This window comes from Pseudorca crassidens, chromosome 5 (genome assembly GCF_039906515.1).
Source record: "Pseudorca crassidens isolate mPseCra1 chromosome 5, mPseCra1.hap1, whole genome shotgun sequence".
Taxonomy (NCBI): domain Eukaryota; kingdom Metazoa; phylum Chordata; class Mammalia; order Artiodactyla; family Delphinidae; genus Pseudorca; species Pseudorca crassidens.
Window position 1 is genome coordinate 13,715,414 of NC_090300.1, and position 13,168 is coordinate 13,728,581.

At 44.1% G+C, this 13,168-nt stretch overlaps 1 protein-coding gene across 1 annotated transcript in view; it reads right to left on the bottom strand.

Moving 5' to 3' along the window:
• The window catches only part of PLCL2 (phospholipase C like 2), a 192,384-nt gene that overhangs the window by 47,380 nt on the left and 131,836 nt on the right, over nucleotides 1-13,168 (bottom strand). Inside the window, exon 4 of the mRNA XM_067737389.1 lies at nucleotides 3,506-3,581. Coding sequence (XP_067593490.1) covers nucleotides 3,506-3,581 — 76 coding nt within the window. The remainder of the gene's footprint in view (nucleotides 1-3,505; nucleotides 3,582-13,168) is intronic.

Genomic DNA, 13,168 nt, shown 5'->3' on the forward strand with positions numbered 1-13,168 from the left:
GCCGTTTTGGGGCCACTGAAGGAGAGAAAGAGCTAGACATCAGAAAGTGGAAAAGATGTTTCCCCTGAAAGAATCCGGCTAATCTTTTATCAGCTTTTATAAACTTTTGAAAAAGAACTTGTATGAACTTTAACAATGCTTCTCCCTCTGGAGATTCCAGCCCTGCCCCCGCCCCCGTGTGTGTTCCTTTCCATCACCCACTTGGATACTTCCTGGGAGAACAAGCATCTTTTAGACCCAGTAGGACGTGTGCTCGTTACTGCACACAGACCCGTTCCCGCACGGCCGTACCATCCACCACTTCTCTGTCTTTCTCACTCGCATGGCAGCCCAGATCCACTCGTCCCACACCCCTCCCCGCGATCCCAACATTCAGTGCGTCCCTGTCACTGGCACCACTGGCCTCTGGCTCTGAGCAAATGCTCCACATCCTGCCCTTCCCGTCCCCGCTTCCACCGCACCCAAGAGCCAGCGTCCCCCCCTTCTCAGTGGAAAACACTCCTCCACCCCAGGATGCGTCCACACGCCACGGCTCTCCCTTTCCGAGGTCAAGTGTTTCACAGCCACGCTTGATTCCTGCCCCCCTCACTTCCTGCACCCTTTATCCTGGGCTCATCTTTTAGCATCTTTCTCTCCGCCTCTTCACTGGATCTTCCATATTCCTAGGAACGTGGTTTTCTTATTAAGATTTCCCTTTAACCCACCAAACTTCTGTGCTGGCATATTCTCGTCTTAAAAGAGTGGGCTACACAGCCTGCCCCAACTGCCCCTCACCTGGCTGCTCTCACCTCCCTTCCTGGTCCCTTTGGGTCCCTGTCTGCTGCGCGAGCAGCTTCCTGGCCCACCTTGGCTGTGGGTCTTCACTTACCGGCGTTCCTCACCGGCCTCAGTCTCTCCTCCCAATAACGGCCTCAGCAGACTCATTTCTAGCTCCAAAAAATCAGTTACACAGCGGGGAGTCTGAACCTGTCCCAACTGGGTGCACTTTTCAACACGGGACTGGAGGCGGGTAGTGTGTAACTCCTTATTTTCAGTTATTTACGTGAAGGTTTGCCTAATAAGAATATAGGTTTGTGTTTAAAAGTGTGGAATACTTCTAAAATAATCCTCTCTTCCAGCACTTTGGTGACCTATACCTTCACTTTGTAATTGCAAGATTAAAGATCTGCAAGCAGAACAATTACTCACCAAAAGTAAAATCTTACGCAAATGCTATTGAGCCCAACACAAATGAGCAGCTCTTCAGATGACTAAGAACGATATGCCTTACGATAACTGTAAACATAAGAAACAAAGATCAAGAGACTCTAAAATAAGCACTTGGACAACAGAAGGGCTGTGTAGGCGGTCGGCAGTAATTATGAAACCGGGACATGATCGTTATGTGCTTCTGAAGGGCTTTCAACCCGAAGCAACTCAGACCATTACACAGCGGTTATCCCCACTCCTACCTCCCCAAGCAAAACGCTTAACAGACAAGACTCTTTAGCTTTTCAAATACAAGCAAATATATCCCTTACTGAAATCGAACAGAAAAACAACACGAAGCTGCATGATGCTAGACATTATCAAATTTCATAAGGCAAGGAAGTTGCAAAGAATTGCCAATAACTCAAATTGTTAAATGAATAGCCAGTTCTTTCTTTCCGATAAACTGTGGTTTCAGATTCTAACGGTCCACAATTCTCATAGCAATACATGCATTTAATAGAATCGAATACTTCATAAAAGTCAAATCACATTTAGCCAGTTAGTATCTGAGCGACTCCGCTGTGCAGATGTTAGAAGAGATGTCACGGGTAAAACAGAGAGTCACTCAGCATGCAAGCCTGGTGCACGGGAGGTCACTGTCCCGTTTGGAAGATGGGACACGTTAATAAAAGGCACAGTGACCAAAGAGGCTTGATCGGCTGAACCAGATACACGTCTGAAGGGCTGAATGGAATGGGTCTGGAACACACATCCCGGAATCAGGAAAGCCCCTGGGAGACTAATGAGATGAGAAGAAGACAAGGAAAGACTGGCAGAGAGGAGGGAGACGGAGGTCCTACCTTGTGGAAATCTAAGTGGAAACACACAGGGGATGGCAGAGGAGGCGGGGCAGCCCAAAGCCCGGCTGGACGAACAACCTCACATCTTCCTCACTGTTCCCGACAACCTCCAGCGGGTCCTGCCCACAACAGTCCTCTGCACACAGCTATTATGATGGTCACCTGAAAGCTCAGCTTCTCTCCCCTTCCACTAAAAAACCAGGGGTTCCCCACTGCCTCACAGGCCGAGTTCAGGCTCCTGAGTCACACACAGTAAGTACTCAATGCGTCTGACTGTGCATGGTTACTTCCATACGTCCTGTTTGATTTGAAGGTTCTAGAAGACAAAAACCAATCTTGCTTATTGTTTTAAATATTTTGGTATGTAACAGCTCTTACAAGTATCTTAGGCATAGTACAAGTTCAAAACATATTTATTAAATAAATGAACAGATGACTTAATTCATACTTTTTAATATAACATTGGCAAAGTGGGTGGGCCAGTTGGCAATGACTTTGCATAGGAAGTTAGAAGTTTAGATTTGGTCAGCTACTCAATGATTTTGTATAGGGTAGTGACATGATAAAAAGTGGTATTTGACGTAACTTGCTTTAATTGTGGTCGTAAGTGTCCCAGAGAGGGCTAGAAGTAGAAAGATGACTTTGCTAATAATATTTTGCTAACAAGATGAGGATTTTTGTCTCTTGATTAGTCACTAACGTGCATATTCTTCAATAAACACCAAAAGAGAAATTGTCGCATGTATCTTTGCCTTTCATCTATTTTAAACGAGTTCATTTCTGAGGTAAGAGATGACTTTTTTTTTACGGCTAGGTAACAGTTATGGCCTCTTGATTTGAAAGAACAGAAACCAAAAACCCTAGAAATTAAGGACAGATACTCTTATTTATGAATTACAAATATTCTCCACATTAGAACCTTCCAAATTGACACTCAAAATTTGAAAATTGAAAGAATTGCATTTTGCCTATTCTTATTACAACGCAGAACACTTGACTCTTTGGTTTTATCACAGCTAAAAATTACTGAGACGGTTGTTTATGTAAGTTGAATTTTGTAATCTAGTATAGCATTTGGTTGTGAAATGAATGAATTCCTCAGCATGTGAAGATGCCAGTGCATTGACAATTTCAAGAGGCTGTAACTGGTGCCCACGGAGGTGGAAGAGATTTAGTGCAGAGGGTCTCAATCTGGGCTGTGGCTTAGAAATGCTTGGGAACCTTTAACAGCTATGAACGTTTAAGCCACACCCCAGACCATGTCAATATATTTTAAAAGCTCCCCCCAGGTGAGTCTATTATCCAGGTTTGAGAACCAGTGAATTAGTATTTTCTTTAGCCATGAAGAAATACTTTTTATATCTGGTTTTCTTGATATAGTATCAAAAAGATGAAACAGCTCAGGGGCAAACTACTAACTTCATTTTAAAGAAAAGAAACAAATTCTCACTCACCTGCTTTCTGACAGTGTACAATCTTTTCATACACAGCGTCTGCATTTTCAATCAACGCCTTGAGGGACTGGATCATCTGCAGAGGAAACATCCAGACAGGAGGTCACACAGACAGCTGGACACAGGAGGGTCCGCTCTCGGGCACGAGGCTCTTCCCCCAACGCGGCTGACGGGAGGCGGCGACTCGTCCCTCCATCTGACATCCCACTACTCAAGTTCATGTGTGTACATGTTAAATGATACAGTCACACCTCCCCACACAAGGGCTTAGACCAGACTGTGATGAGTATATTCCTCGGGTGGTTAGGCTTGCACAACACCGGATTTGAACCTCAAGCCAGTACCTGAGCTCGTTTCAGTGTGAAAAGCTACAAATAAATATGTGTGCACATCCGATCTGTCCTTCATTTTAACAAAACCTCCTGCGTCACCTTATGGAAAGCTCCAGCACCTACGTGCCTTTCTCACCTCAGCCAAGATGCCTCCATCTGAATCAGTTTAAAGCTTAGGTTGAGGATCAAAAAACAGCATTTCTTTGATGCACCACTAATGCTATCACTCAAACAAGTAGTCTTAACGTGCCTATCAGTGATTTAAAAAATTCAGCGTTGAGTTCTTGTTCTAAATTGCATGTGCTTATTTTAGGAGCCACGCCTGAATTAAGAAAAAGGAACAGGGTACAGCTGACCAATTATTTTACTCACCAAAATGCTGGGGAAAGGTCTGTCTGAAGTAAACTTTTTGGCTCTAAAATCACTATGAAAATGGGATGGCCAGCTTCAGTTCTCATGGCTCAAATGGGGACAGTTATGATCCTTGCCATAACCGTAGACTCTAGCTTTTTGTTTTCGTTTTTAATTTAATTTTTATTTTATATCAGAGTATAGCCGATTTACAATGTTGTGTGATCTTCAGGTGAACAGCTAAGTGATTCAGTTATACGTATACATGTATCTATTCTTTTTCAGATTCTTTTCCCATATAGGTTATTACAGAATAGTAAGTAGAGATCCCTGTGCTATACAGTAGGCCCCTGTTGATTATAAGCTTTTTGTATTTAAATATTTCACATGATAATATTACTCATCTCTTTTACAGGGCCATTCTATTTTGTATAACAAATACCAATCCATCATTGTTCATTCCTTTAAATTCTGCCTTGTTTTTCTTTATAGTATTTATCACTAGCTGCCTTAGTAATTAACATAGGTTGGATTATTTCTATAACTCGAAGAACACCATATTTTATTAGTTATACTTAAACTAAAGCATAATCAACACGCCTCTTAAGAAGTACACCAGATTCTTAAAGTGAGTCACACAGCATTTATCAACTTCCACTGTTCTAAGAAAATTACAGTAAACACTGTGAGGTTTGAAGGCCAAAGCAGGTGTTCATTTATGCCTTCATTCATTATTCATGGAAGGTGTCCTGTGGGCAGCCGCTGAGCAGAAATGGGGGGCAGGGTGACCTACAGGACACAGCCCCTGTCTTCAGGAAGTGCACAGCCCAGGGGCACGGCCCCCACTTAGGAATTCGGTATTTTCACATTTGTTCTTCAAGATCTGAGTCATTCCTGCAAATTTAAATATTCTACTTTACAGCTTGACATATTGAACAGGCAGTGATAAAAATGAATAGTTCAGAACTCAATTACACTGATAGAAAGTCATTTGTACCATTACATAATTTGCATACTGAAAAGGTTCATACCATCATCAGTAACCTTCTTCAGCTCTGAGCCGAGCCAACGAGAGGCATCGCAAAGCAAGGACTTCCCCCAGCAAGGATGGTGGTTGTCACAGGTCAGTATCAAAGAACTGGCCAACCGTGCCGCCACCATTCAGACAGGGGGGAAAAGCAACAAAATGAACCTGGTCATGAGACAAGTGGGCAGGACAGGAGCAGTAACAGAAGGAAAGCAAGAGAACAAAACAGCAGCATTAAGGCCAGACTCGCGCATCCCAACAGCCTACGGGCGAAGGTGGTCAAAACAGATCCACATCCGGGCTGGGGTAGGCGCAGAACGAGCACAGATTTACATGGGTTCCTCAGCTTTGTCATCTAGGACAAGGTATGAAACATCATGGAGCCGTAATTTCCTACCCGTAAACTGAGCTGAATAAAAGACATTATGAGGGCTCATAATACTGTGGGGATTAGAGGAGAGGATGCTTGCGGCTGGAACTTGCCAATGGTGAAGTCGCAGTGGACTCCGCACTCACCCGGGGGCCCGGCAGAGCTCCTTCTGGAAGCCCCCAATTAGCTGAATGAGTGTGCCTTCCTGTCCTGTTCTCACTGGCAATGTTTTACACACCCATTACTGATACTAGCTTTGTTGACAAGCCTGGTGTGAAGAAGCTCAGAGAAACAACAAATCGCACTATTCCTCTAAGAAGCATCTTCCAGTTTAAAGTATTGCCAAAGGTTAAAGAGTGCTGCACCTTGTAACTGTACAAGACACGAAAGGCTTCAGAAACGCACGTCCACCTCCAGGGGCTAGAGAAGGACGCCGCCCTGCCCCTGTGCTCTGTGATGCCGGAGGACTGATCCTTTACTCTGGGGACAGTCATGCGCTGAGGCTGCACGTGTGGGACCCTGAGGTCGGTGCTGAGAACGCATGAAGAGCAGAATGACCCGGGGCCACGAGCAAACAGTAATCACATAAAACGTGGCAGTGCCACCGCTGCCCACGTGCTCCTGGGCGTGACAGTGAGACGCTCCTAAGCCAGGGCAGGGTAGCGGGACAGCTCAATACCAAGTCCTTCTCCCGGTAATGGGGGTGAATGTGTCCCCCGACTTATGTGCAGTATATAAATTATGAAGGTGGCTAACACCCCAGGTGAAGGATGCAAACACAGTGAAAAGCCAGCCCCCCGGGTATGGAAGTGACCAGGGGCAGGTCCCTGCAGAGCGTATCAGAGGGGATTCCAGAGAGTCAGCCCAGGAGAGGTGGGTACCTGCTAACCAATCAGCAACTTTCAGACACAGGAAGAAAGAAAACCCACCCAGACCTCAGCAGAGATGATTCACTTCCCCACACCTGTCATGGAATGAGCGCATCATTCCCTCTGGGAGGAGGAACTGCCAGTTTCTATCTTTTTATAGTTGCAGGGTACATATTTATAATTAAGTTTATATTCTTGCCCACAGATTGAGTCCATTAACCCTCCACTCCTGCAATATTCGTGTGAGTTCTCCTCGAGTAAAGGGCCCATCTAGGTGTTGTTCAGGGGACTCTCTGGCCTGTGGGCTCCTGTAAGCGCACTCGGTTAAAGGTCCAGTGGGCCGAGAGGGCAGGACCAGGCCAGGCCGGGCCTCCCTGCCTGCCTACCCGGCTGGCTGAGGTCTTGTTCTCGCACAGCTGACAACTATGACTGAATGCACTGCGGACACAGCAGGGAGACCGTGGAGGCACCATCAGATCTAGGGGTGCGGCCATTTGGGCTGGGTCTGCCACTCTGTAACGAGGTGCAATTATAAACAGTGCAAGTGTTGGCTGAATGAGTCAAAATGGAAGTATTTCAACGCCTCCTTGGCATCAGGTACGTACTTGGCGTCCTCCATTTCCTCTAATGCTCACCAAAGTCCACGGGAGGTGGGTGTTGGTGATGCTGCTTTCACAGATGTGAACACTGAGGACCCCAGAGCAAAGCCACCTTCCCAAGGTCACCTGCTGTGATGAGCAAAGGACTGTAACTAGTGAACAGGGGGACGGGGATTCCGTTTGACTCAAAGCCTCTGCTGTTTCCACGATACCAGGAAGGTCTTGACCACGGGCAGCAGCTGAACAGGAGGAAAGCGCATTCCAACCAGGAGGATGGACAGAAGCATTAGGGAACGTCCTGGCTCCCGACAGGTGTTACACACAATATGTAGCAACATCTCAGCTACTGACACGGGCCCAGAAGTGTGTTTTTATAAAGTAATATTTCTATAAAGCACTTTGGGAAAACATTTTTTTCAAATGACAACATTAAACAGTTTACTTGGCTCCACTGACCAATTCATTATTAAAAAACAGAAATCATTTATATTTCATGTGAAACCACTAGAATAAGCATCTCAGACTAGACAAAAGCAAATACGTGGGGAGTGACATCAAGAGATGAGTCAAAGGGAAAAACTGCTTTAAGTTATCTTGTTTTCTCTGTATACATTACGGTAATATGTGACTATAACGCAAGGCCCGGTAGAGTGACTGGTTTTATAAGCATGATCTGCATCAATGCACATTTCATCGATTCACTTTACATGCACAGGTGTAAGTCCCAGCACCGAAATCAGACATCCCGCTGCCGGCCCGAGTAACTTACCACGTGGACCCTCATATTGTTTACAAAGTACAAGATGCTTTCAAATAGCTGTTGCTCATGGATTTCACATTAGTGTCCGGTTAACAGTACCTCCTAAATTTCTGGAACAAACGCATTAGGATAATCTATAGATTTAACATAGCCCAGAAACCCATTTCATAAATTCGATCAACTCTAAGATAAGGTTTTTTGTTTTTTTTTTAAAAAATAATTTTATTCATTTTTGGCTGCATTGGGTCTTCGTTGCTGCACGTGGGCTTTCTCTAGTTGCGGCGAGCAGGCGCTACTCTTTGTTGCGGTGTGCGGGCTTCTCATTGCGGTGGTTTCTCTTGTTGCGGAACATGGGCTCTAGAGCGCAGGCTCAGTAGTTGTGGCGCGTGGGCTTAGATGCTCCTTGGCATGTGGGATCTTCCTGGACCAGGGCTTGAACCCGTGTCCCCTTCCTTGGCAGGCGGATTCTTAACCACCGTGCCACCAGGGAAGCCCCTAAGATAAGGTTTTAATATAGGTCTCAAGAAGATGGAAAGTAGGAAGTTTCAACTAAAGGCAAAGTAAAAATTAAAATTCATATTTTATTAAGCTGGAAGGAAACCAGAAATGCCTTCTGTAAGAATGCCCTGTTTTGAAAGTAACTCCCCATGTTAGTATAAGGCAAACGTCTCTGTTTATAGGTGTGATTATGAGAACTATTATTATATTAATATATTTTATATTACTAGATTTCTGCAGACTGTTTCTTTATTTTCTGTTTTGCAACCTGTGCTACACAGCCCTAGAAAGTGAGTCCGTTCACCAACGCTGAGAACGTAGAGAAAATAAAAACGAAATTCCCTCTGGAATCTGTCAGCTTTGGTGCTTTTTTTCTGTGTTCTTGAAAGTAACATCCTCAGTTAACAATGCTACTTTTGTCTTTAACACTTTACAATAATTATTACTGTATGGGTGAAGAATTTTTGAACCAAATGCGGGAACTCTGGGATCCGAGACTTCTAAATTGAAATGCAGAGGTAACGTTTCCTTTCGCTAAAGCTTCCAAGTACAGCAAAATGTCACAGAGTTGAACTAATGGAAGAGAAACCATTTATAAAGTTATTGTTGGGAATTACCACATAGCTTTTTAATACTTGAAAATAATATAAAAATCACACATTTGAACTGGGGCATAAAAGTTGCACAGCTGTGGCGGTCTTTAGGCAGCTGCAGGCTGCAGTTAAAGCCCCTCCACCTCACACAGGCCGCTGTGCGGGCACCCCCCACCCGGGGCTGAGGCGTTCCAGGTCAGCGTCCCTTCCAGCAAGGTCACTAGGAAAACACTCTATAAACAAAAAACCGCTTCCAGAGTAATCTGTCCTAGTTTCCTCATGAAACCTGACTTCTACATTTTTCACCATGCAAATTATAGAAAATTACAGAAAAACAACCTATATAAATGAAAAATGAGAGCAATAACTCTGCCAGGCAAATATCAAATGATATCACTTATATGTGGAATCTAAAAAATAAATGATACAAATGAACTTATATACACAACAGAAATAGACCCAAAGACAGAAAACAAACTTATGGTTACCAAAGGGGAAAGGGCAGAGGGATAAATTAGGAGTTTGGGGTTAATATACATACACTACTATATATAAAATAGATAAACAAGAACCTACTGTACAGCACAGGGAACTACACTCAATATCTTATAATAATTTATAATGGAAGAGAATATGAAAAAGAATATATGTACAGCATATATATGTATAACTGAATCACTTTGCTGTACACCTGAAACTAACATGACATTGTAAATCAACTACACTTCAGTTAAAACATAAAGTTTTTTCAAAAAAGGAAAGAACTCTGCCATTTAGAAAACACTACTGGATTGTTAATGAACACGTAGAGAGGAGTGTACGTGGCCGCTGCCACACACCGACCTCCTTGCGGGTGTGATGGGAGGCGCCAGGACAGAGATCAATGTGCAATACCATTAGGCTCTCTAGACATTTCCACTTGTGTTAGAGGAAAGTAGGGAACGTGGCTAGAAAAGGGCCAGATTGGATGCGATACAGAATTACGATTTTTTTTTTCGATACGCGGGCCTCTCACTGTTGTGGCTTCTCCCGTTGCGGAGCACAGGCTCCGGACGCGCAGGCTCAGCGACCATGGCTCACGGGCCCAGCCGCTCCGCGGCATGTGGGATCCTCCCAGACCGGGGCGCGAACCCGCGTCCCCTGCATTGGCAGGCGGACTCCCAACCACTGCGCCACCAGGGAAGCCCCCGGAATAACGATTTTAAGCTGAGATGTGCTGTGATCAAGGTAGAATTTCAGGCTCTGAACAAAGAGTAAGGAAGGAATGGGGGATGGGGGTATGAAAGGGGGGCAGGACGCAGTGGGGCTGGGAAAGAGAGATGGGCTGGAGAGGGTACATCGGGAAGGACAGAGCAGGACCCGGTGACTGATGTGCTGTGGGCACAGAAGGAAGAGCCAAAGACAAAGAGGGTAAACCGGACAGACGAGGAGGCTGTGCCGCACCCGACCGCTGCAAAGCTTTTCCAGGTTTACACTGTGTCTCTGAGGTGTTAACTCATCCCGGAAGTGGAGTTCCGCCCCAGCTGAGCAGAGGAGTTGGCAGTGAACGGGGCAGTCTTTTGAGGATCTGCAGCAGCAGCTAGAAACCGTGGGAAAGCTTGGTTCTAGGGCTGGAAAATCGGAAGCTTTCTGCACCAAGGTAGCAGCTGAGATGAAAGAATGTCTACATCTCCGAGGGAGGAATTTTAAAGCTAAATGAGATGAAAACATCACAGCAACACGGCAGATAATAATAAGCAGAGGGAAGCTGTATAAGAGACACAGAAGGAGTGGTCAGAGGGGCAGGGACAGAACAAGGATGTTGAACATTTCCAGGGGTGGGAGGAGAGTTTCTGGAAGGTCTACAGTGTTAGGAGCTCCAGACTTGGTCATTTGGTAACTCTGGACAATAAGATGGCAGTACTGACAGTTCTGCTGTGTGACAGACATATTCCTAAAAATCACCACACTATAAAAAAACCTGTGTGATAAAAAACGCAAGGTTTGTGGGGAAAATTGGGTCAGGGCACAACACTCAGAAATTCTGCTGTGACACATTACAAAAGGCAGGAGCAGAATACAAGTGATAGCACAGTCCTGCACATGTTACGTAGTTAAGGAACGCAAAAACGCAGCAGTGAGCGTGGCGTGTGGCACCTGACCTTGAAAAAGACCTGGAGGGAAGGGCTGCAGCTCTTGAGTTACTGTGAGTGGTGGAAGGAGGGGGTCTGATGTCTGGTGAGAGGTTATAACTGAGATGCGGAGGGCGCAGCGCAGGACACACCCGGTGATCTGATGTAGCAGCTGGTGGGTGTGTGAGGTGGGTGTGTACATTCAATTCACCCAGGTGCAGTTTCTGCGCTCGCTAGTGTTTCTTGCCGTCAAGACCGTGCACAGGTAAACACAAAATCCGCGTTCAGTTAAAATTATCCCTTACTGTATTGATCACATGCAAATAAATTTGCATGTTCAAAACAAGCGTTATAACTGACTATAAAAGGGAGAGTATTTCAAGATCGACGCAATTTTCTTGAGAAGTAAACTCTCAGTATCTATCATAGTCAACTGAAGTATGCTTTTGGCATCCTATAGACCTCCTCCACACTGTATTCAACTATTTTAACAATCATTCCTTGCCAGAGAAGAGATGCCAAGTGCTGTGTAAATCTGGAGCAAATTATGAGCTAAGAGTGACCCAGAGTCCACATTCAGGAAGCCAAGAATTCTCTAGCTTTTCAACATGCTCTGATTCGTCATAAAGTTCACTGCAAAGCTAGGGTGGTAGGTACCTAAGGGTGAGGCACGTAGCTCTCCTGTTACTTACCTTTTATCTGAGCTGTACGCTGAATCTTCATGCACTATATTTCAGATCAAACCCTGTAAACTGAGATCCCATTTCACCTGTAAGTATCTAGCTGAATTTTCACATGATGAAAAGCCTCTCCTACCACAGTCAACGTCTCCATCTACCCCTTCTCACTCTAAATCAATATATAACCATATTCACACACTTAGAAAGGGCTGCATTTCACAGATTAAACTTCAAGTTTTAACTAAACAGTAGTTCCTGCAGTGAATTACCATGTCAATATAAAAGCAAAGAGACATTATGCTTATTATACACAGAGTAATACAGGTTTTGCCTGTACTCATCTAAACAGCAATTTGGATTCAGTATAAAATTCATGGAAATAAACAGTATCATGTAGTCAAAACAACCAGTTTATTGCTCTAGGTGCTTTCTTTTCTCCTAGTTGCTTTGGTGCCTAGTGCACTTGGGATGGACCAAACGTTTACATTGTGGGTATTTCTGAGAGGCACTTCCAGCATTAGCCACTAGAAGTCCTTAGTAATACACATTTGTAGGCTGGAGGAGAGCAGAAAGGAGCAAAGACAGAGAAAACACCATAAAGAGGAAATTAAGGAGGGGGAAAAAGAGCACTATATAGAGGAATAAAAGAAAAAAGAACAATAAAATCACAGAGCCAGAGCTTAGAGGAATTAAAACAGTGAATGCACAAGGGTGATCTACCTTATTAAAAACCATCCTTCAAATCAGATAAGAAATTTTTATTTTATGCAGACAAGTTAATAAACTATAAAGCCACAACCAAACCTTTACGTGAAAGGAAGTCACTCATATTTCTAGATGAATTGAGACTTAGATTACTAGAAGTCTCCATGTTCCCAAATATATTTAAATAGGTCAGGGCTGGTGAAGCTCAGTAGTGCAGAATAGCACAGGGAAAATAGAAAAGGGCTCTGGAAAAGCTGGGAGTTCCAATAAACCAAGAGATTAGTTACGAACTCAATGTACAGATTTTAAATGTTTATTCTACCATGAACTGTTGGCAAAGTTTTAAATGTTCTGCATAGTTTTAGTTTCAGAAGTACACAGAATGTCAACAAGTCAAAAAGAATTTTGGTTTTGATCTTGTACTGCTTCTGCTGCCGTATGATACAATACTCAGCGAAAACGAAAACTGTTGAAAATTGAGCAACAAAACAGAACCCAAACTACCCTAAAAAGGAATTCCAACGCAACTATAAAACTATCCAGAAAAACGATGTAATAACTCCTACCACTTCACATCACGCTGTGCTTTTTTCTGTGTAGACAGCACGTATATAGTAAGTTCACACGCACTCAAATGACAATAACCCTCTTACTTCTCCATTTTATGACCAACCTCACACAATCAGAAGTTTCCTTAGGGAAGAACTCGGGATGTTACATGTCATTTTGCACAGGATTACTGTGGGAAGCCTTATTCCACATTCTCAT